The following is a 26,183-nucleotide window of genomic DNA, read 5'->3' as shown; positions in this document are numbered from 1 at the left end:
TGTTAAAAAAGAAATGATTAGTAGTGCATATAAAAATTGCATGATGAATATAAGAATCAATCAGAAGAGGTTAGAAGGGACTGGGAAGAAAGATTGGATAAGCAATTCACAAAGAAACAATGGGGATATATGTACGTCTCCCAAATATGCAACAAAATTTAGAAGAGTTAAGATTTTTGCTTGGAAATGTTTATATAGATATTTTTATACCCAAGTAGACTCCAGATAATATTTCCTCGGGTAGACTGTAAATGTTGGAGGTAGGATGGGGAAGAAAAAGGTAATTTGGAACATATTTTCTGGGAGTGTGGTAAGTTGGCAGACATTAAAGATTCCCTGCAGACTACTCTTATCAGAGATTCTGGGTGAGCAAATTGGTGTTACTAGGGAAATTATTTTTCTGAGCTATGATACAAAATTGGAATTGCCAAGGCATAGTAAGGCCTTGCTGAGTCTAACTATGGTGGCTGCCAAAATAAACAATTACTAGAAAATGGAAATCAAAGTCTAAACCAACTGTACTAGACGTAGTGAATATAGTAACAGTGATAATAGAACTGGAATTGGGATCTTGAGAAAATGGTAGGAGCAAATTACATAGGAAAAAATGGGAATTTTGGGAACAGAACATACAAGGGAGGAATGCGTTTTAAACAAAGGCAGGATTTGAGTGAGCTGTGTAATGTTTGACAGTAATTGGATAGATTATAAGTGATGTATAATGTGTGCAAATAAAATTGTCAGTATGGTTTGTTTTCATTTATATAAATGTATATTTGCCTATGTCATAAGTGATAATTTAGTAAAGATGTTTCCTGTTTGTCGCAAATGGAGGTGGAAGGAATCAAATCTTACACCCTTGGCTGTAGGAAGCAGACCATTAACAGCACAAAGCCTTAATCCTCTGTGCTAACTGACAAACAGTAGGTCTAAATAGTTAATTGATGTTTTTTTCTTCTGTGAATAGAACTACCTGTCTCTTTACAAGGGTGTCTTTTCCAGCCAGTTCCCAGGTAAACAAGGTTTGCCTTTTTTTTTTTTCTCCTTTTTCCCTTTTTATATGCAGACAGTCTTTGTTCATGTGCTACAGCATTCAGTAAACGAGATGGACTTCCATTGGTATCTGAATGATAGCCTTGAAAGAAATGTAACCGTATAACTTAAATATAGTTATAAAGCCAATGGGGGAATATAGATCCCAAGTCTCTGTAGATGTCTTGTAATGAGTTCTAAGTGATGTTTCCTTCATTGCTAATCTGTGATCTGAAAAGTGTCATGTTTGCAGTTTGACTAAAATTTGTAGTGTAAAGTAATAGCTTTTTTAAATTAACATGCCATTCTGTACACCATTTCTAATCATTATTTGTTTGTTTCCCAGCTATCACAGATGAGACTTTGAATTTCATTCACAGAAGTCGACGGTTGATTGTTGTGCTGAGTCCTAACTACATGCTAAAGGGAACACAGGCGATCTTAGAGTTAAAGGCTGGTATTGATTACATGGCCTCAAGTGGCAATATCAAAGTTATTTTAGTGCAGTTTAAGCCCACTAGTCATGTTAATCAGGTGAAGGAACTAAAGCGGGCCCGAGCTGTGCTCAGTGTTATTAAATGGAAAGGGGAAAAGTCAAAAGATCTGCAGTCTAGGTTTTGGAAGCAGCTACGTGTTGCACTCCCTGTGAAAAGAAAACTAAATTTGCATACTAATACTCAAAGTGAAAGCTGTTATCTCCAACTTTTGAATGAAGCTGAGTATTAGAAAAGTGATTAAATAGTCCTTTTACTAGCAGAATAACATTGAATATTGCTCAGTAATGTTTGGCAACAGTTCTTACATTACCATTCTACACACTATTATATGTTACAACAGGCATAAAATAAGTGCAGATGGTGCTATTGAAAAATTGTTATAGTAGGAGACAAATTTGTAAACTAGTGATATCAGCATGGTCTCTGAAAAGTAATAATGGTTTGTATTGTTACTTTTTTATAAAGCACTCTTGAAACTGTTATTGCATAGGCAAGTTTATATATCTGTTTTACCACAGGAAATGCAAGTGTCCTGATCAGTGGAGAGCATTACTAAATACTTTGAAATATGGAAGTAAAACTAACTGAAGTTAAAAGTATTTTTTACAAGAGTTGTATATTGTATTTTATAAAATATTTTATGTGATGAATTAAATGTCTTTGTTGTACAGTGTTTAAAAATGCTAACAGACACAGGCAATAGCCTTATTTGGCACATTCTTCCCCTTTCTCCATTAAAGGATTTGCTGTCACAGGAATTGAAATCATATTAGCCCAATACAGTGGTTAGCTATTAGTAGGAGTGAATTAATTGCATGAAACTGCCAGCAACTGTTATTGGCTTGAGTATCATTTAGCCATCAGTTTTTAAAATAAGCTGCCCAAATGTGATTGTGTACATTATAAATTAAAAGTAGCAGTCCTGCATTTGGATTTGCCTTGAACCCGTATAAAACAGGCAATTTATTAGTAACTTAAAAACTATTTAAAGATTAAAACAAAAGAAATTAAAATGCATATATGTGGTAGTTTTAAATGATTCGAACTCATCCGCTGATGTATATTAATTTGCAAGAGGAAATTGCTGCTTGCTTGGTTAAGTAAACTTTTTACTTTCCACCAACATCCATTTCATGTTAACTTAAGCACAAAGTGTCACTACAGTAATTATATTGTGCCATATTTTTCTAACACTCATCCTCATTCAAAAGTTGGAGATAACTTTCACTCTGAGTACAGGTAGGCAAGTATAGCTCAGGGGAAGGCTGAATAACAGGCTTGACAGAGCAGATATCAGCCATTTCAGTGAAGACTGAATAGTACAAAAGAGACTCCTTTGAGAATAACTTCACTTAATGGTACTTTGATTAAATTGTAAAAGTACGTTTTATGTGAGAGGCAAAACAACCACACGTTCCATTCTGTGAGCAGCATCTCCTCCTCCTCCTCCTGCTAAATTATATTTAACTATAGTGTCACAACCCCAATAGAAAGATTTAAGTAAAACTTTTATCGTGTAGAAAGATTTAAGTAAAAGGTTATAAAGTTTTGCTGAAGTAGCCTTTATTTAGTCAGTTTCTACTAAATGAAGTTTGAGTATGAGGGTTGCAAATTAAATGATGGGCTCCCTGGCAGATGATCATGATTATATTTTGAACAGCTGTATCTTCAGAAGTTGATTGGTGTATTTCCTTCTGTGTGCCTTAGTGAGTTAGTGGTAAGATATAATTACTGCAATGACACTTTGTAATTAAGTTACCATGGAAGTGGATGTGGGTAAAGCATAAACTCAATGAAGCCCATTTGTTTTTTTTGTTTTTTTTTTTTGTTTTTTTTTTACAAACATTGACAGTATATGCTTGACTTTAACAGCATTTGATAACTTTTTTTATTGCTTTTATTTTTCCTAAAGTAATTGTTTTACACTGCTTGATATGTTAATTGGTCCCCATTTAGAGGGAGACAAGCTCAGGGAACCTTAGGTCTGCTATGAAGCTTGGTCATCCTTTATCACTGCTGATGTATTTGATTCTCTCTGACTGAAAGGTTAATTGTTGCCCTGTTAGAGAGAGAGATAAGCTTAGGGAGCCAAGTAATTAGAGCGGTATGCAGTAGATGTCATTTGAATACACAATTCCATAGACGTTGAGGGTTGCTATATGCTGAGTGTTGCATTTCAGTATGACATGGAAACAGTGGCAGATTGTGTTCCTGGGGCTCTGAGCAAGTTTCATTCCATGGCCCCCACCCAACCACACTCCTTCCAAACCTTTTCTTACACGATGTAATGCACATGTTCTTTTGGATTCATCTTTTTGATTTATGACCATTCAAACTCTTGTCATTATAATCCAACAATGACCACAGTAAGGTAATCCAACCTGCTTTACACAACTGTACAATAGTCTTGCAAAGTCAAACTAATGACTGTTTAATTTGATTACAACAGAAGAGTAATCCATTGTCATCAACAGACATCCCTAGTACTTTTCAGTCCAATTGCATACCTCCTAACTCTCCAGACCTTTGTAGAATATCCACATTTTTTTCCTTATTTGTGGGTCTGTTCTTCATAAAAGTTATGGTTATCATTGATCAACAAACATTTGAGCTTCAAACTTCATATCCTTTAGAAAACGCACCTTAATGTAAACACTGTTATTCTACCAACTTTATATTATGTTTAGAATCTACCCCTGATTTTTTTACCTTTGTCCCTCGATTATTTTTGGATTTGTCCAGATTATTTTTTTTTGTTGTTTTTTTTTTGTGCCAAGAGTTTCAGATGTGTGTTTGTAGCAAAAATAATTGTGGAGACAGATGTATTTCATGTTTATTTTACAGAAGTGCATAGTAGCCCAAGTATACCAACTTATTTCACATAAATGCAAAGTATTCCTGCAATGCCAGACTTTTTAAAACTATCAGCCAAATAGGTAAGTTACGTTCATCCACAGATAATCCTCATACCCACCCAGTAGTTATAACAGACTTTGTTGTGTTCACTTCATCTGATTGTGATAAAAAAGTTGCAACTCTCAACATCTTAGAGAAAGAATCAAGACATAGCCAAAAAAATAATGAGCACCAAAGGCCCAGAATCGGGGACAAATTTTAAGTATTGCTGTTATATACTTAAAAAGCTGTTAGAATAAAAGTTTTTGCATTAGCATGCATTTTCTAGAGAACTCAAAGGCTGAAACTCACATATCTGCCATTATTTAGTGACTACAGTCTTCAATTTGCCAGAAAAAAACGCCAATTTTATGTGAAACAAGAACAGTTGAGAGTTATGCAAATTCAACATTGTTTCACATAGAGTAGACAGTCCTACACGTATTTCTATTTATTTCATAAATTCAGTCCTGCAAAATCATATGGGTTAATTGAGTAAACAAGATTTAAAACTTATTTTCATCGACAGATAGCGCCACTCGGCATTTACAGCCATTTTGTTGTGTGCGGCTCATGTGACTATGTCAAAAAATAATACAGAGCAAGAATCAGGGACACAGCCAAAAAGTTAATTGGGGAAAAAGGCCCATAATCATAGAGGGATTTTTAAATTTGCTTGTCTTTTCTTAGAAAGTTGCTACCATAATAGTTTTTTTTTTTTTTTAACATTGACATGCAGCTTCTGAAGTGTATGAAGTCTAAAACTTTAAACATTTCCCTTTACTTTTTGACACCAGTCCTCAGTGATTTGCAAGAAAACCAGAACAGTGTTTGAAGAACGCATCTAAATAAAGCTGTATCACAGATATTCTGTGAAGTCAGGGGCAGTTTCAACTTGTTTGACACAAACAGTATCCAAAGTTTATTTCATACAGATGCACGTTACACCTGTAAAGCCAGACTATAAACTGAGCAAATGACAAGAGGTTAATTATTTTCACCCACATCTAATACCCCCCCCCCCCATTTAGTGTCTGCAGTCCTTAATGATTTGGCAGAAAACTACAAATTTTATGAGACACTGACCAAAGCATATATGACAACTCAGGAATATTTTGCAAAATCAGGAACAGTTTCAAAATCATTTCATAAAGATAAGTACCCAGACAGTAAATATTCAAACCTGGTTCATGTAAATACAAGCAAGTTCTGTAAAGTCAGATTGTAGCTGAGCAGACAACAAGAGGGTAAGTTTTCATCCACAGCCAAGCTCCCATCTCATTTATTGACTGCAATCATGAATTGTCAGAAATCTACAAATATTATGAGATCCATACTAAAAGTATGAGACAGTGTCAGGGATATTCTACAAAGTAAGGTACAGTTTCAACTTGGTTTGACACAAATAGTACCAGGGGATAAATATCCCAACTTATTTCATACAAGTACACAATAGTCCTGCAAAGCCACAACGAGAGGGTAAGTTGCAGAACAAAATATTGGACCAAGATGAAAACATTCTGTGAAATCTGGAACAGTTTCAATTTTTTCCACACAAGGAGTGGCCAGGGAGTAAATATTCTAATTTATTTCACATAAGTGCACACCAGCCCTTAATGCTAAATTTTAAGTTCTGCAAATGAAGAGAGCAGGTTGCTTTAATCCACATACACCCTTGTAGTTGCCTGCCAGTGTATTAAGAGAGAGTAAATATTTCAGCTTATTTTGTACAAATGCACATTAGCCATTAAGACTTTAAATTGAGCAAATGAAAAGGGTAAACTGCTGTCATCCACAGCACAGCTAACACTCTAATATGGTTGGCTGGCAATATTATTAGAAAAAGGAGACATTTAGTTTTATTTCACACAAATCTGCAAATCCACAACACTCCTTAATGTCAGATTTGTAAGGGGTAGTTGAAGACAGCAAATTTCATTCATCCACAGCACAGCTGGCCCCCCTTTTATCAAATGGCTAGCTCCCCCATCTAGTTTCCAGACAGTATATTAAAAATGAGAGAATACATAATCCAGTTTATTTCATACAAATCCACACCAGCTCTTAAAACTATACATTACACTAGGCAAGTAAAGAGGACGAATTTCTTTCATCCACAGCATAGCTAGCCTCCTCTTATCTGGTTGACTGCCAGCATTTTACAAATGTTATTTTTTAACTAAACCTTGCATTACCATAATGGTGCATCCTTCTTCTGTCTTTCAGACCAGCAGTCAACAACTGCAATATCTCCACTGGTCCATCTGTGCATGTGCAAACGACAGGCATTGCAAATGTTTACTCAAGGTGTCTGTCGTTTTTAAAACTTGAAAGAAAGGCTTGATGAATGATAATCAGTTGTTATGTTCAGCATATAATCCAACTAAGATAAGTTAGCAGTGCTGAACATAGAAAAAAAAATTAAAGTATAATAATTGTATATGCTAGTCAAACCCCCTGGAGCCATGGTTACCATGCATCCACCTGAATCCCCCCATTGAAATCCTCGACTGCATGGAAACTGATAACAGGGTGTTAGGGATGATACATGCTTATAAACTGGCAAAAGTGAGAACATCCTGGGCAATGAATCTAATGAAGTGCAGTTATCATTCATAGCTTAAGCATCTGTTACTGTTTTGTTTTAAATATGAGATGATATTCTCTCATTACATGGAGCTAGAACCAATTACAGCATTACATGGGAACAAGGCAGAAGTAGTAATTCTTAACTGGGCATTAGACACGCATAGAGTACGTATGTGTGTTCAGCACACATATTTGTGTGAAATTTGACATGTCTTTGGTATGTGAGAGCAAAAATAAAGCACCTGCTGAAAACACACGGATATAAGTATGGTGTGTGGACACCAAACAGAAGATACTTCAGCCAAAAGCTGAACACAAGTGATGTAGCAATGTTAAGTGCTATGCCTTCATCTCTGTTTAGAGTAATGTCTACTAATGTATTAAAGAAAAAAGCTGTAGACTGAGCAACACTACTAACTGCTATTTATTAGAACCTGGTTTTGTATATTTTGTGGCATTATTTGATAATAAATGTCCATTATATGATTTGTGATCTGTATTGTGTAACTTATGTTGTTTTTAGTTTTAGTAGAAAAGGATGGATGTGTGTCATGATTATGTCTTCCTAAGTGGAAAGAATAGTGTAATGTTTGTTGCTTGTATCCCACTTAAATGTTACTAGCTTGGAGTATACCCTATGCTGTTTCCATTTGTAGTGGGGAACTGTGATTGCATGTTATGATTTTTTTTTTCATAAAAATAAAAATGCTCATTGCATGTGTCACAGATAAGAGTTTATCTGAAATATTACACTGACTGCGAAGACTGTTATTTTCTGTAGCACGTGTTAAGTGTGATTTCTTATATTGTGTACCATCAATAACTTCACTTATAATTTCACTCAGTATTGCGATTATGATGGGATTTTCCATGACATATTCCACTGATGAATGATTACTATAGTGTTCCTCTAATAATAGCACTGAGTCTGACCCAGAATTTTGACACTTGCACCTTTTTCCTTGATCCTGCTTGCAAGGAATGCATTTAGCTGGCATTGCCATTTTGTCTGGTTAGCTACACTTCCCAGTCATTGCATGTTTGCATTTCTTATGTAGCCAGATGGAAGAAAATGCATTGAGTTGTCTCATTTATCTACTTTTCTCTGGCTGAAATAGTTTGATAAAGGGAGAGGTAAACACAATTGGTATTGTAACCATTTTCTTGTTCTTGATATAAGGTAAAATCTTCTGCATCAAAGTGTCCAACAGTGCTTTCATTGTTTCCATTTCACTATATTTATTTTTAAGTTTAAGAACATGCATAGTACTGAGGATCTTCTTCTTCTTCTTCTTTCAGCTTTTTCCCGGTTAGGGGTCGCCACAGCGGATCACCTTGTCCGCACATTGAATGGCAGTGGAGTTTTACAGTGTCGAGTTGCCAGCCCGGCGCCCAACCTTCCACAGAAGGCACACTCACACGCACACCTAGGGCCAATTTAGAGTGTCCAATCCACCTGCAGCATGTCTTTGGGATGTGGGAGGAAACCGGAGCACCCGGAGGAAACCCACGCGACCACAGGGAGGACATGCAGACTCCACACAGAAGGCACCCCAGCCGAGGATCGAACCGGAGAACCTCTTGCTGTGAGGCGGCAATGCTAACCACTGCACCACCGTGGCCACCCATGCATAGTACTGAGGATAATGAGTAGTATTCAGGATAATGAGTTTTAGGTAAGTAGTTCATGTGGAACAATGATAATATAGGGTGAACATTTTTTGAAACATAATTTATTGTATATATGTATAGGTGTCATGGTACTGGCTTTTTCGTTGGAATAAGTATTTTACATATGCAGCAAGTTAGCAGTTCCATGAACCATTGTTTTGGGAGTGTATGTGTGTGTGTGTGTGTGTGTGTGTGTGTGTGTGTGTGTGTGTGTGTGTGTGTGTGTGTGTGTGTGTATTTAGGATCAAACATGGGAAACTTTTATATTGTTGACAAGCTTTGTTTTTCCCAATAAATATCTTTATTAAATTTTCCCATATGACATAGGCAGTCTTAAAATTTATATAAATGAAAAACAAAATAACACCACTTTATTTGCAAACAGTGTACATCACAGACACCACTGAAACAACTGTAGTTGCAAACATTATGCATCACTTGTAATCCATCCAGTCATTGTCAATTAAGCATTATATGGCTCATTCAAATCCTGCCTCTTAAATCTCGTTCCTGCTGTGCATATGCTGTTCCCACAATTCCCATTTTTTTCCTATGTGGTTTGCTCCTTCCCTTTTCTAAAGATCCCGTCTCCAGTTGTGTTGGTGTAGACATTGATTTCCTTTTTATAGTAATTGCTTTTTTGGCAGCCACCATAATTAGACTCAGCAAGGCTTTACTATGTCTAGACAATTCCAATTCTGTATCATAACTCAAAAAAAATCATCTCCCCAGTCAATCCAGTCTGCTTACACAGCATCTCTGACAGAACAGTCTGCAGGGAATCCCTAAAGTCTGCCACCTCATTACACTCCCACAAAATATGTTCCCAGCCACCTCATTCTTGCCTGTCACACCTCCAAAGTTTGCTATCCACTCAAGGAAAAATTATTTGGAATTTACTTTGAGTATAAACATACCTATGTAAACACTTCTAGGCAAAGATCCTAAATTTTCTAGACTTTGTTGCATATTTGTGAGATATACATATATCCCCCCATTGTCTCTTTGTGAATTGCTTATCCAAGTTCTCTTCCCAATCCCTTCTAAGTTCCTCTGATTGATTCTTATAATTATTATGCAATATTTTATATGCTGTACTAATTATTCCTTTTTAATGGCAGCTTCTGTTAAAAATACTACCAGTGCTGGTCTTTTATTTGAGTCCCCTATTTCTTTCTCTTTGCCTACTACCAGTGCTGGTCTTTCATTTAAGAGCCCCCTATTTCTTTCTCTTTGCCTATACACTGCATCAGTTTCTAACCTGCAGTCCATATAAATTCTTGGCCTTCTCCCATTCTGTTACCTTTCCCTTTTTAGTTATTTGCTGCCAATACCTTGGTTCCTTTGCCATTTTTTTCCAATATATTCCAGTCCCCTCTTGCCTATCATCTGTATCTCTGACCACAGTCATCCCTACTGGGAAAATCTCTTTGTTCCATTCTTGTGCTGGTTTGGTTCTTAGAATACTCCTTGCTATTTTATGAATATAATACACTGTCTGATTTGTTGTTCTCCTTAACAGTCTGTATCCAAAATCCCAATTTCTCCTTATTTCTTGAGCTTCCTCCCTATATCAGCATCATTCATTTCAACTTTGAATTGCAGTTTTCTACTTGTGCTGTGTGTAAGAGCCTTAACTGTGTTGATCTAAAATACCCCCTCAGATTGGGTAATCCTAGTTCGCCTTGTTCTATTGGAAGAATCAGCTTATCCCACTTGACCCTTGCTGTTTTCCCTTCTCAGATAAAGTTCTTCAACTCTTTTGTAATTGTTATCCACATCTTTACATCTGGTTGATAAAAATATGCCAGACCTGCATATAAGACTAAAAGGATTAAAGACATTTTAATGGCCTGCATCTTGGAATCCATATCTGTATAACAGAGCTTACAATTTCTCAATTTTTGTATTATCTTCAGAGTCATTTCTAATCCATACTCCAAAATACTTTGTTTTATCATATCACCATAAACGTGGATATTGTGGGACCAATTTGTGTGTGGGTACATAATTTACCGCTATTGCTTTTGTTTTAGCTTCATTAATTTGTATCCCGAGAAGATCTGAAACTGTCTTAAATAGTTCCACAACATTGTAATGTCCCTTCCTGTTTTTTTCATGTATAAAATAATATCATCTGCAAACAGAGCCAGCTTTTCCAGACCAATTATATCCTTGACTTTTCCTGACTACCATACCAATTATATCCTTGACTTTTCCTGACTACCATACCAATTATATCCTTGAATTTTTGAGTCCCTTATTTTCTTCGCCAGTTCTAAATATAATGCAAACAACAAAGTGGAAAGCAGACAACCCTGCCTGGTTTCTCTATTCAAGCAGAAATTATCAGAGAGGACCCATCCACTATAATTTGCACCTCCATTCCCTCATATATTCTTCTAATCAGCCTTATAATTGTATCAGGGAAAGCAAATGCTTCCATTGCCCTACTCATGAAGTCCCAATCTACTCTGTCAAATGCTTTCTCTGCATCAAGACCAGCTGCTCATCTTATGTGCATTAAGAAGATGCTGAGGCTTGGGTGTTTAAGTAGTTTATTGTATAGAACACACATCAGCATGGAAGGCAGGAACATTAAACTTAAATGAACTGTCTGACTCCATACATGCATGCTGTCACTCTGGCTGCTCACTAAAAATGGCACACTTGCTTGCACATGCATAGTACTTGTATGCATATGCCCACTGACTGGAATGCTTCTTAAAGGTATATCCCACACTCTGATCAACATCCTCCTTCTTTACTGAACTTTCTCATATAAGCAATGATATTTCAATAAGCATGCAGTTATACAGACACTAATAAAGAAAACAACAGTCATGTCCAGGTTGCCATGTATCTGGAACTAGGTTTTGAGATGCAATCTGATCTCATAACATAGTAGTTAAGACTGGGTTTAGCAACAGGAGACAGTCCGTGGGGAATGTTCTGCTTGGGGGACTCTCAGGGACTTTCTCAGGGACAGGGATTGCTGATGGAATGTCCTCTGGAACAGGAACATTTGACAAGTCACTCCAAGAACTAGAGTCTTTGTCACAGGCAAGATGCTGTAACACTGGTTCGGACACTGAAAACAAATGCTTCCTATTCCATCTGAATTCTACTCCTTGTGATTCCACAGTGTACAATCTTGGCCCTTGACACAAACTTTTCACAGATCCATTGTAATCAAAACCTTTTGACGTCTGCATCCTTATTATCTCCCCTTTTTGTAGAGAACTAAACATTTTTTTTTGGTTTTATCATAGTAAGACTTCTGGAACAAACGCGCTTTCAACAGTTAGGCTTTTACTGCTTTGTTGTTCTTAGCACATGGAACCAGTAAATTACTACTGACTGGTAGTGTGGTTCTGGTTTGTCTTGACATAAGTCTCTGGGCAGGTGAGACAAGATGATTATCACGAGGAATGTTTCTGAGATTTAGCAAGTTTAGAAAAGCATTGGTATTGTCACATCTGGACTTCTCTAACAGCTGTTTTGCACTTTGAAATGCAGATTCAGCCAAGCCATTTGACTGAGGGTATTCAGAACTACTTGTAATATAAACAAAATCCCACTCTTCTGCAAATTTCTTGAACTGCTGACTGGTAAACTGTGCACCATTCTTAGAAATAACTCTGTGTGGGCTACCATGGACAAAAAATGTCGCTTCAACGTAGTAATGACAGTATTTGAAGTTAGGTTGGGAAGTGGGTCAGTCTGGAACCAGTCTGAATAAGAGGCTACTAACACCTAGTAATGTTGACCATTCCATTCAAAAATATCTGTGGCTACTGTCAACTAAGGTAGTTCAGAAGTCTGTCTTAACTGAGGTGCTTCTTTTTGGTGATGGGGCTTTGTACACTGTTCAAGATGAAAGTACTTTCTCAATATCTCTTGACATAGAAGGCCAAAATACTAGTCCTCTTGCCCTTCTTTTGGTAGAATCAGTTCCTGGGTGGTCACAATGCAAAATCTGAATGTATTCTTGTTGCAAGGATTTTGGAACAATCACTTTAGGACCTTTCATGATACCATTATCAGACAACATCTCATCTCTGTATGGAAAACACTGCTGCACTTCTACTGGTAAATAAGATTGCTTGGAAGGCCATCCTCGACTGATAAAGGGGTTGAGCTTTTGGAGAATTGGATCTGAAGCTGTGCGAGTTCTGAGCTCTTCAAGACATGTGGAAGATAAATTTCTCACTTCTGTGACTTCAAAATCAAGTTGCTCATTGTTATGCAGTTCTGTGGTTTTCCTGGGTGATCTGGACAATGTATCAGCAGGGTAAAGAAGTTTGCCTTTTGTGTAAACAAGATTGAAATTGTACTTCTGCAGTTTGAGCATCATATGTTGCAGTCTAGCTGGAGTTGTATGTATAGGCTTTCTCAAACTAGCGACTAAAGGTTGTTGGTCAGTTTTGATCTGGATAGATCGACCATAAATATAATCATGAAAATTCAGACATGCAAACACAATGGCCAAAAGCTGTTTCTCAATCTGGGTATGTTGCATCTCTGTCTGGGTAAGAGTTCTCACTGCATTGGCTGCTGGTCTACTGTGTTGAAGAATGACTGCAACAAGACCAAACTTAGAAGCATCACAGTAAAGAGTAACTGGTTTGTGAACAGCTGAGAGTTGAACTATCAGTCTTCTGTTTCAGGACATCAAATACTCTCTGGTGCTATTCTGACCATGACCAAATTACATCTTTGTGTGCCAGCTCTCTTAGCAGTGTTGAAAGTTGGCTTAAATATTAAATGAAAGCAGTCCCAATTTCAAACTGTCTCTGAGGCCTAATAATGACTGCATGTGTCTTTTGACTACGAAAAACTGCAAGTCATAGCTGTTCCCAGCAGGGTAACATGAAAGCACTACTGACCCTTCACTTTGAGTCTCTTCACCACCATAAGCAAAAAGTTTCACACACTTTGTCAAATCAAGCTGTTCTGTAGCTTTTACTCTAGCAAACATTTCTGCTAATGTAACATTACACTTTCAGCCAGTATCTACTTTGAGATCTATGGGACTCCCATTAATCCAAACTACAAAAGATTTTTTTCTTTGCCAACAAATCTCCTGCATTGACTGTTTCACCAATCACAGATGCACCATCAACATAAAAAGTAGGGTCGCCGCTTTCTAATTGATCAACTTGCCTCTTGGAATGCCCTCTTAATAAAAGAGTGTGCCTTATTTGATTTACAAAACCTTTTGAAATTATTCCACTTATTGCAAGAATGACAAAAGCTAAGCACTTTTCTCATTTGGGCTCATGGTTATCACCACAATTATGACAGTTGACTGTGAGGTTTGGTATGGGTTTTGCTGAGTCACCTCTGTGCTTTGCTGCATGCATCTTAGGCCTTACTGAAGTAGCTCTGGGTTTTACTGAAGTGGCCCCACCTTTAGGCCTGTATTTCTTAACTTCATGCTGCATGAGCTATGGAATGTACTGGAAGGCTTGCCATCTCATTTGTAAGCATACTTGTGTGCCTTTCTGTAAGCTTGTATATCTGATAAATCTCAGTGGCCTTATTTAAAGTTAAATCACTGTCTCAAAGCAAAATCTTTCTTACTGTCATTGTTAATACCACACACAAGCCTGTCCTTTATCAACTCCTCTCTCAAATCACCATATCTGCACTTCTTAGCCTTATTTCTCAAGTCAGTTATATGTGCTGCAAAAGTTTCACCAGGCTTTTGATCCCTTCTGTAAAATAAGTGCCTTTCCATTGTAATATTCATTTGGGGGGTTACACATTTCTCTAAATTTACATTTTAAGAACTCTGGGACTTCCCGCGTATCAGCTGGTATCACAGTATGGTGGTCTTCCCCCTTCCCTGCAGACACAGCAGGTACATACAAAAATGAATGCTCTGTTTTGGTGGCCTCTGAACCAGCTAAATTAAGCAGAATAAATGCTTTTGTATGTGTATCTTTGTCAGAAAAAGCAGCCTGTATGAAAATAGCGTATTCCTTCTCAAACACACTCCGATTTAATGCAATATTGTTATCACACACAAGTGGTGTGAGCCTGCGAAATCGGTCTTCCATGACCACAGATTATAGTAAAGCACAATGCAAAATGTCCCTTGTAGTTATGTACAAACATTCACACACACCATGTACTTGTAATAATAGCTAAATGCACAATAAGCTCTTTGAAAGACAGTACTCTGCAAAATATTCTTTGAAATAACTGTACTCTGCGAAGTAGTCTTTGAAATGATTGTACTTTGTGAAATAACTGCACTGTAATACTGCACACACTTGCAAACACTTTGCATACTTCGACTACTTTGAATAGCTTTAGTTAATATGAAAAAGTAACACATAGTGAAAAAATACAGTTTTCCCTTTTTCTACATTTTTTGTGATTCAGATATAGTTTCAAAAGTTTTCATAATTACTTTGAATACTTTTATGAATATGTTGCGGTTTTGGGCATTTTGTTTAATAAGAAATTTGTTTTGGGCATTCTGAGTGCTTCATTTTACATTTGTAGCAAAATAAATCATTTAAGCAAGTTTTAGTACCTGGAATTTTTTTTTTACCTGTTTTACGAGTCATTTGATCAATAGGGATGATCCACTCTGGTCTATTCCTCCAACTCTAACCAGTTGCCTTATGGCTATGACTCTAGATCCCATTCTGACACCATGTTGCTCTTCTTATGTGCATTAAGACAACAATGAGGCTTGGGTTTGTTTAGTTTATTGTATGTGCTACTCAGTCAAAATTGCACACATGCTTGCACATGCGCAGTACTTGTATGCACATGCCCACTGGCTGGAATGCTTTTTAAAGGTATACAACACACACTGATTTACAAAGATCCACCAATAAAAGTGGTATTTTTTTTACATTTTGCTTCCCCTCTGGATCATCAGTGTTCTGTTAATATTGTCAAATGTTTACCTTCCCTCCACAAAACCACACTGATCCTCATCTGTCAATTTTGGTATCCCTTTTGCCATTCTTTTAGCGGTTATAGACATACACTTTATAATCATGATTTAGTGTTGAAATGGGCCTGTATAAAACTGAATCTGATGGATCCTTACCCTGTTTAGGATGCTGGTACTTCTCCTTCTCTTAAAATACTGTTAAACAAAACCTTCCACATCTTTATCAGTTTTTCCTCCTAACTTCCAAACTACCACAGGAATACCATCTATTCCTGGGGACTTTCCTGCAGATTTGGTTATACATAGCCATTTTTATCTCATCCCTTCCTGTCCTGTTAGCAATTGAGCCTCATCTACCTCTAGTTTTGATATGTTTAATTCTTCCATAGACATTTCCATTTGTACCTTTTATTTCCATATTTGTGTGGTTTATACAAACTTTCATAAAATTTCTGAAATATTTTAAATACTTCTATATGGTTTCTTGTTATCTTCCTTGTTATAGGCTCCGTAAGCTTGGTGACAACCTTTTCCACTTTGTTGCCTGAGTTGTGCTAAAATTTTTTGTGCTCTAGAATTATCATAAAAATGTTGCTAAACAGCAGTCTTTCTAATCTCATGCATATTATCAAGGCAATCCCTTATTTTCTGTTTAATATTCTGCATTTCCTCCTTTTCTTGCTCTAAGAGAACCCCTATTTTGCAAAACTTTTAACATTTGTCAATCCCTCTAAATAATTTTTGTTGCTATTTACACATATCTCCCTTTCTTTTATTTCCGCGCTAGTTTTAAACTCAACTTTAATTTTATCCCACTCCCTAGCTATGTTTTCAGGAGAAAATTCTATCTTCTCTAGTAGCGCCTGAATTAATTCCAAAACCTATTCCTTAAATTCCTCTCTTTTGAACTGATAGGCCCCATATATTCTACTGAATAACCATCCTGAAAGCCTTTCTTTATCAAATTCACATGTCCAGTTCTTTCCATGTATGTCTGCTGTAGCATAGCTGTCTGCACTCTGCATTTTGTAATATAGTTCACTAGTCTTTCATTTTTATATTATCTGTAAGACCATTCACATTGAAAGACATTACAGAAAGCATAACTGTCTTATATAATTATTACCATCTTTTATGTATAATAGCTCTTTTGTTAAATGTGTAGTTCCAAATTTTATGTTACATGTATATGTTATTCAGCAGGTTGATCTTTTATACATTGTTTCCTATCATATCCATTTGCGCCTATGCCTGATCTAACATAACTTTTTTTTTTGAAAGCCCTCAATCAGGACAAACAACTCCCCCAAAAAACCTTCTAAAACCTATTAACTTAATAACACACAAAACGATGTACATCTTCAAATATTGAAGTTTTTGCTTCCTGATAAAAACATAAGTTCTAAGTTGATAGCTACACAGACAAGCAAAAGTAACCAAAAAATGTGAGTCATGCTAAGACACATGGTACAGCCTGTGCTATTAGAAAGTGCTATTTGATTTTGTATATCTTTATAGCTCTCCCAGTTAAGAAAACACTTGAAAGGTTTCAGTACACACTTTCTCCAAGCCATTTCTCTTTATCAAAGTGTCTTCTAGTGACATGCAAACCAGACACACAACTGCTAAGGGTACCTTGTTTCTCAGAAAAAAAAAAAGCCTTATAATAATCAATATCTTTTTCATGTGCATGCTTTGTAATAAACTTGTTACTGCATAAAACCTAAGGTTTTAACCCAGTCATTTCCCCATGCAAGCATGGGAAAAAGCACACTGATTTTTTTTTGTCACACTCTCCCATGTCTCCTACCCTCCTTTTTTTCCACTGCAGTGCCTACATTTCTTAAAACTGAATGAAGAAAATGAATGAAGGGTGAAAAATAAAACAACAAAAGCACCTGTTGTATTAGTATCACCCACTGCATTAAAAACTGAGAAAACTTTAGTTTGTCTAATTGGTTTTGTATTATCTTTAAAGCTGTCACACCTGTGAAAACTCCTGATTGTTTTCAGAGAACATTATGTCCTAGCCAATTTCTCTATCCCCCCCCCAGCCAATCCCATTCCACCAGTCTCTCTCCAGTTTCTCTTTACCAGATTGTCTCTATGGAAACATGAAGACCAGCTGCAGAAATGCTACTTAGTAACATTGTTGACAAGCTTTAATCTTTTAGCACCATTCCCAACTACCTTTTCCCTCCCATACTGCTTTGCACTATATTCATTCATAGTCACACCACTGACTAACAGCACCTATTTTACATAGTATCTTCTACTTTTCCCAAATAAACCCTCACTTTTCTGTTTTACCTGCATTCTCAAATTCTAGACTTTTAACCTCTCCCTAGTTCTTACATTCCAGAGAAGATACTAGGACAACCTAAGTCTCTTTCTTCATAGAAAATACTTCTTTCCTACCTACTATCAGCTTTCAGACTCCACCACCAATAAATATCCTTCTACCCTGCAGAGTGTTTTTCCTTCTTGATCCCTACTTCCCCCACTACCTGCCAGCTATAACATACAGATCAGTTACTTAATCATGCTACTACTCAGCTTATCCTCTATTTTATTCCTACTACTGGGTCATCTTTCATCCTACCATGACTCTGTAATAGCTCGCAAGCTATCTCCAACTCTGTCCCATCCTCCTATTCATCCTTCCTGTCTGCATTCTCCACACATTGCACCTAATTTATAATATGATGCCCATCTCCTTTACTCCAAATATAGACTAACTTCATTTTAACTCAAACAAAAACAAAATTAGGTGTAAAAATAATCTCAAATTTAAAAAAAAAACAAATATCAGTAATTCAATAAAACGATCATGTCAGCACACAGGTTGCAAGTCCATAAAATGTTTATTGTATAAATTCCACAAGCGGTTTCACCCTAACTCAGTTGTAGGGCTTTTTCAAGTATAAAAACAATGTAACTGTTCAATCAGCCATCTTTAAATAACTTCATTTTTAAAAAAATGCGCCAAAACCAGTCTGACCTAAATTTAAAGTAACCACGCACATTTTTGCAACTGTCAAGTTTAAAAACACAAATAAATTCACTTTGTTTGCCAAACATTAATAAACTTGATAAAACTTTGAATCAAAGTAGTATAAACTAACATACAATAACAGTTCTATCTAAAAAAGAGGAAGAAAAGGATGTCAAAAATTTAAAATACTTTAAAATTATGTTAAACAATACAATCAAAATATTACTTTAATAGTTATTTCAGTGGTTGTTTTAAGTAATTATTTTGATAAATCTGCTTTTTTAATCAAATAAGGCTTAATAGAAATATGCTCATTTAGTCCCAGGGGGTGGGTGGCATTCAATCTAATTTGCCAATAGGTCTCCCTACAGCATAGCCAATTTTCCCAATCTCCCCCTTTAGGGTCAATAGGTACTTGTTCAAGAATCCCAAAACAAAAGCCAGTGTGTTTAGGCTCCATTTGTAAATGTTTACTTAGTGCATTATTAATATTCCCTTTTTTATGTTTTTATATATATATATATATATATATATATATATATATATATATATATAAATAAATAAATAAACTCAATGCTAACAACTGTATTATAATGCCGTTTGGGAAACTGTCAACCCAAGTGAATTACTCCATCAATAAAATGCCCCTAAGAGTTGACCCAGTAATAAGGGATCTAGGAACATAATTAGACAGCAATCTGGCCTGTGACCAATACATAGCTAAGATAAAATCATTCTGTCACCCAACCTATAGGTAAGAGTATGGCATCCCAATCCAAGAAATTTATTTTACCACTCTGCTTGGCTCTTAACACACCAATCATTGAATGCACTGACCTCTTTGCCAAGTATCTAACCAGACAAAAGATGGAACACTTACAACGTTTTCTCACCAGGAGAATTCAAACCATGAATACCCTGTCCTACACTGATCATCCAAAGGCTCTGTTTGTATATTTATTCTCCTTCATGGTGATGAGAGGGAATCTGTGTCTGATTTACAGGACTTTCTCAGACCAGCCCTAATGGATCTGTTGCACATGTGGAAAAGAAACAGCACCAGGAATACCAGATTTAGGGATCTGAACTTACTTTGTGACATAAACAGAATATGGTAGAGAAATAGATGTGCCCCAAGTAGGCTCCCCATCCGTGTAAAATAGAGTTCTTTCCTGACCTTATTCAAATGCAGTCTTGACAAGTTTGATAGGAAATAGCCTTCATGTCCCTTATGGACAGAGGCAGGCAATAAGAACAGTATTTTCCTATCTAACATTCTTCTTATAAATTCCTTAGTTACCTCCCTGCTAACATTCCTCCCTGTGGATGGCCGTGATACTTGGGACCCAAATAATTTGGGGTGTACTGCTAGGCTTGTAAGGCCCCTAGTGATTGTTAGGCTGGTAACAACCCATGACCATAGATAGGTAGATAGAAATATAGATGTATCTATTTTACTTGATTGACTTCTCAAAATGTCAAAATTCACATGGGCAAGACCAGGTGATAACATTTAAAAAAATCAGACATCCAGAAGATGGCACAAGCTTCCCTGCACCCCACTCCCCACCCCCTGCCATTTATATTTGCCAACGCCAAGATCGCACTACAGTTAGGTAAAGGGCTTCACACAGTACTGCAATATCTGTACAATTAGTTCAACTTTTTAATGTTGATCACATGGTATTGACCATGTGAATTTCAACTGTTTAATAGACATACATATATAGATATATAGAGATATATAGATATAGATTTACGCAGACACATTTTTTTTCTTAGATTAAATGCTTATTATTACTCTGGTAATATGTGATCAAATGTTTCATATGCACAGTCTGACAAATGAAAAATATTTTCTGTCACAAGCCTCAGGATACCAGTGGCAAATTGATTGCATATGTTGTTGGGGTTGACTGTCACAGTATATGTGCTCTTGAATGTTTTATTGGCATTCCCCTCCACAGTTAAAGGGCCACAAGGGGTTTTGGGGGATAGACTGGGATAGGCTTGTACTATGAGATAAGTAAATTGGGGCCATCAGGATAGAGAGAGAGAGTGAGACCCTCTGTCATCCTGCTGGGGCTATTTTATCTGCATATAAGGTACAAAACCTGGTTGTTCATTGTTGTCTGTATGGCATTTGCATGCTATCACATGCTCAGTTTAAGGTGTCCACCTAGTTTTCTCAAAACCTGTCAATGTCCAGATTCCATAACTACAGTCAGATAGTGATTATACAGTGTTTTACAGGTACTTTAACTTGCAAAATTAGAAAAAATGCACTGAATGTACAGCTGTCTACATTCCCAGCTGGCCATCTTGCAGCCTAAATTTTATGAGATGGGGCAGTCATGGTATGTTTGATCATGTGACTTTTCACTTCTTCATGGTTCTATGAATGAAAAAGCTTAGGCCTGTAGCTATGTTTCACATGCACAAGGTAGATCTGTCATGCTTGCCATCCAAGAGACTTTGCCCCCTGCATTTCTTGGTTTAATAGCCAACTCTGAGGACCTTGTATCAGGTTAAAGAAATGAAGACTACTGCAGATGTTCATCATTAGGTCATTGTTACAGTAATAGATAGGTATATGGACATATCCTGCAAAGGATCAGATGTCTGTCTAGTGTATGAAAGCTTTTGCATGCTTTCTATGCACAGCATACCTCCACGGAACTTTGCATGTGCAACAAAATTCTGAACTCATCTCTTCCTGTCCATCACATCTCACATGTTATCTCAAGGAATCCTCGCACCTGTGCCACAGTCTAACAAAAAAAAAAAAAAAGATAATCAAAATTTTCCTAGTGCCAAAAAAAGGGAACTTGGAGACCTATATTGGACCTTTCTTTCTTAAACCTTTTCATAAAGTATCAAAATTCAAAATGCTTAGTTTCAAGTCTCACCTCAATCTGGAGAAGTCATCGCTTATGCCTTCTCGTGCTTTTACTTTTCCAGACTGTTTGCTGAACACAGCCAGTTTCTGCAGTTTTCTCAAGAAACAATAACCAGAAAAGAAGTATTTCAGGATTTCGGGATACATGTCATCCACTACTGTGTGATTCCTCTGACCAGAGTACACATGGAAAAAGTACAATGGTTTCTAAAATCGTTATGGACTCAGCATCAACACCCACTATTTTTCCACCTCAGTACTCTGTTCCTTCAGGAAAGAACTTCTTTGAGGAGCAGAACAAATCTTACTGAATTCAGACGTACCAGTTTTCCTTTCAGGCCCAGCCCACTCTGTAACTACTGATGGTTCACACTTAGCCTAGGTAGCAGTATCCAAGGGGATCAAACTACAGGGACTATGGTATCATCATATCAAGAAAAAAATACAAACATTAAGGAAATGATGGCCCTAATAAATGCATTAAAGATCGTACAACATTTATGGATTCCAAGACCACTTCAGATAATCACGGACAACACTACTGTGTTGTAGTACAAGGAGAAACAAGGTCTTACCCCCTACACAGACTAGCCATGGTAGCCTAGAAACTTGCAACTCAGCACAATTTATCCCTGCAGTCTACTTACATTCCATCAAAAGCAGAACATTGTGGCAGATCCCCCATAAATGGAAGCTACACTCCCAGGGTCTTCCAGGAGATAACCCACCTGTACAGAATTCCCCAAACAGATCTTGTTTGCATCTATTCTCAACAGACAACTTGGTAAATTCTGCTCCAGGACACCTTGCAGAAAGGCCTGGAAGATGCATGCATTTTCTTCCCATTGACAGGAATTTTCTTTTATCTCTCTCCTCCATTTCCTCCGATAACCAGAGATGTTCGTCATTTGATAACAGCTGCAATGGAGTATATGTTCATGTATCGAAAAAAAAAATACAGCAAATGTCTACTAATTGAATGTTAAACAGTAAAAGTTTAACGTTCCCAAAATTCGTAACAATTAAAAATAATTCATTGAGTGACCGTAGTTGGCCAGCATCATGAACATAACCAACCAAGGTGGGAAGGCTCTGCCCCCCCCCACCCAAACTATATGTACCAACTCCAAGATTGCACTGCAGTGGGGAATAGGGCAAATTTAAAAGGTTTTCTTCACTTACCTTATGCATCGCGGTACCTCCTGGTTGTTGGCCAAATATGGCCATTCAGTGAATTATTTTTCATCGTTACGTATTTTGGAATGTTAAACTTTTGCTGTTTAATGTTCAAAAAGTAGCTCTTCACTATATTTTTTCTTTGATACTCAAACATAGACCAGTAGTAGTAGCCTTAGCTATATGGGTTATATCTTGCATAGGATATAACTTCCATCTAGCTTTCAAAGCTTAAGGGCACCATCCATTTGCCCAAACTATTATCAGCTTAAGCAGAGCTGAATAAAGCCAACAGTTTAAACACCAAGTACTTAAGAGCTTTTTTTGTCACAGAAGAGCATTTCTATTGTGGCTTTTGAGGATCGACGATTAGTTAACAGTTTTCAATTGCTAGACATATAAGTTCCTTTCAGGGGAAAACATAGATTTATATTTGTTACAGAAACTTATTTTTTTGTGAAATAACTTATTTATGCCTTGAAAATATATTTCTTTTGATTTTCATATAAGATTGCCACTTTTTACTGTGAAGCTGACTTTTTACTTTTGTGGAAAAAGTTATTAAAACTAACGTTTTTTTGTTTGCTTTTTTTTTTAAGTAAAGCTTTTGGGGGCTTGGGTGAGTAGTGTTTTTCATTGTATTTTGTGACTGAAAAATTTACTTTTGCAATACTTACCTTTTTCACTGACAGTCTTACCTGAGTTTCAAGCATCATTTTTGGCTTCCCTGTGGAACAGCCTAGCAATCCCTGGCATGCACATGATATGGATTACTCTGCAGTAGCCTTACCTATAAAGGTTATGGAAGCTTTTTTGGCATCTTCCATGTGCACAAACTATTATTCATCTCAACTGAGCAGACTAAAAGTCATATTTGGGCTCCAAGCCCTTCAGAGCTTGCCTTGCATGAAAGAGCCCTACTTTTGTGGGTGTTCTAGGACTAACATTTGGCTAATGCTGTTCCAGTTCTGGGCAGATAAGTTCCCTTCATGATAAAAAAACTTTCACTTTACTTTTTAATGATAGTCAATCTTACTTTTTGAGTGAAACTATTGTTAAGGCTACTAAGGGTTTCAAATGACAAGTCACATGACTTTTCATTTTAAATGGGAATATCACTTTTTTAGGTTTGTGATAAAAAGCTGTTAAACTATTTTTAAACTACCTTTTTGAAGTAAATGTTATACTGTTTTACTTTTGAGGCTGCGATAAGTGTATTGTGTTTTAGTGGGCAGAAAATTACCTCTTTTTACAACTTACCTTTTTACATGGGAATCGGGCATCTTTTTGCTGTGAACAGTGCACAACCTATTTGGTTCTTTGGTTGTTCCTTCATCCAGCCACAAAAAAGAAGAAGAAAATATTAAATAACCTTTGCCACCTCAGCTGCAGATGGGTGACGCTGCTGTGGCCAAAACTGGCTCCTCAGATAGTTCATTGTTTTTCCTGCCTCCTCCTGGTTTATTCCCTGCAACCACTGCATACCTGGGGGTTAGACATGTCCTCTGAAGCTTTTGTACTGCCCTTGGCAGGCTAGGGAGAACTGTTCTTGCCAGTGCCTGGAGAAGGGGCAGAGCATGCCACTCTGCCTAGCTAGAACACTATCCCCATCCCTAGGTTTCTTATTTTCCTGGCAAAAGTTGCGGTTGTTACTTCAGAAATCCATGTCAGGAAGAGACAAAACACTTAGACATATCTCTTCTCCTCACCCAGTTACTGTAGACAAGAGTGATTTATTGGGCTTATGTCAGGATTTAGACCAGGCCCTCGAATATGCCATTGTGGCTATTTCTGGTAAAAGAAAAAGAGATTTTTCATTTTCAGTAGAGGTTCAAGATTTTGAAGCATAAAATGATTATAAAGGGACAGATTCTGTTGTCTCCCTAGGTTTCTGATTTTGATTCCAAGTAGAGTGTGGCTTTGTCCAGTCCCTTTGAAGGATTCTTCCCTTCTGAAACTATTTTCAGAATGATCAGTTGTTTCACTGGGAAAATCATGATGATTGTCACATTGATTGGAGTATAGACATTCCCTGTGCAGCTGTTAAAGTGCTTTTGATGGGCAAGAAAAAAACAGTCTTGTTCTCACATAAGAAGGAGCACCTTTGCGTAGTCAAACTCAGATGCCTATCCCTAGGGAGGATATGCCTGTCAGAAGTCAGTCTGCCTGTGTAGAAATTCCTGTCAAAATGAACCAGAAAGACATTTGGCACCCCCATCTCTGTTACTTGGACAGGAGTTAGTTATTAGGTTGGGCTCAGGGTGTAGTTTACTTTCTTGCCCATTGTAGTTCTAGTGTTTTTGGTAACAGAAAAATAAATTCTTCACTGTGTGAAAATTTTCAAGATATTGAACAGGAAAAATTGTTTGGGGACAACTTCTGCTTTTACATTTCAGGTATCTGATGCTGACTCTGACAAGAATGTTTCTTCTTATAGTTCTTTAGAAGTTTTTGCTTTTTCTGAAACCATATACAGAATGAGTCAGTTGTTTCAGTGGGAACATGACAATCCACTCCCTTTAAGGAAATGCTACTTATTGTAACTAGAATTTCCTGAACTTACTCCAATTCATTCTGTTCTTGCTGCATTGGAAGGAGTTTTATTACAGCCTGTAAACTAATTTTCTAATCCCAGATCTGCTGCTGCTAAACATCTAGTAAATGTTAATCCCCCCTTTGATAAAGATGGGGAAAGCCTTTAAACTGTTTGAGGAAAACTGTATTCTTCTGCCATATTTATTTTTAGAATTTTCAGTTATCAAGCTCACAAGTTAAAGGTTAATCTGATGTCAGTTTTTATTCTTTCCTCAACCTGTGGGTTCACTTCCAGTCTTCAGAACTGACTCAGCCACTGCAATAGCTCATGGGAATCAAAACCCTCTTGAGCTCACCCATTACCCACAATGCACCTGTCTCAGTTACATCAGATCTTGTTTGCCGCTTTGCAAGTTAGATGTGGTGCCATACCCTGTCAAGCAGATAAGTGGTTTTCAGTTTGCTTCTTTAATTCTGTTTTTTTTTTTTACTTTTCCATTTAAAAAAATATCCCTCATCTGTTTTCTTTCCTAATACAAAAGTATTCTTAGATACTATTATTTGTATCACTTTCCCACTTTATTCTTTCCACTATACTCAGTGGAGCTCTTAAATATCATTGTTGATATTTCTTTTTCTTCTCCAACTATGCTTGTATTATTAAAAAAAAAAAAAAACTTCTTACCTTTCCTCTAGTAAGTTCTTTCAGAGAGAGTGTGCTCTGTGTGTGTGTCTGTGTGTGTGTGTGTGTGTGTGTGTGTGTGTGTGTGTGTGTGTGTGCACGTGTGTATGCACTCTTCTTAAGTGAAAATGGCAGATAGGGAAAAAGGCCCGGCGGGCTTCAAATGCTGTGAGAAGTGTGGTCGTAAGGTCCGTTATTCTGACATGCATTTTCTTTGTGTGTATTGTTTGGGCATTCTCTATTTTCAGGAGGACTTTTCAGTTTGTCACTCCTTTAGTTATCAGGCTCTTGTG

The 26,183-nt window shown here is 36.9% G+C and overlaps 1 protein-coding gene across 2 annotated transcripts in view; it reads left to right on the top strand.

Moving 5' to 3' along the window:
- The window catches only part of LOC122800889 (interleukin 1 receptor accessory protein), a 1,870,333-nt gene that overhangs the window by 1,697,456 nt on the left and 146,694 nt on the right, over positions 1-26,183 (top strand). The window contains exon 11 of one of the 2 annotated variants that reach the window (XM_044070224.1): positions 1,379-7,763. The exons of the other annotated variant lie outside the window; for it this stretch is intronic. Coding sequence (XP_043926159.1) covers positions 1,379-1,758 — 380 coding nt within the window. The 3' untranslated portion in view covers positions 1,759-7,763. Of the gene's footprint in view, positions 1-1,378; positions 7,764-26,183 lie in introns of those variants that run through there. 2 annotated transcript variants of the gene reach the window in all.

Source organism: Protopterus annectens, chromosome 4.part1, assembly GCF_019279795.1.
Source record: "Protopterus annectens isolate FY-2018-M chromosome 4.part1, PAN1.0, whole genome shotgun sequence".
Lineage (NCBI taxonomy): Eukaryota > Metazoa > Chordata > Ceratodontiformes > Protopteridae > Protopterus > Protopterus annectens.
The sequence above is the reverse complement of the archived record's forward strand: the minus strand, read 5'-3'. Positions and strand labels throughout refer to the sequence as shown.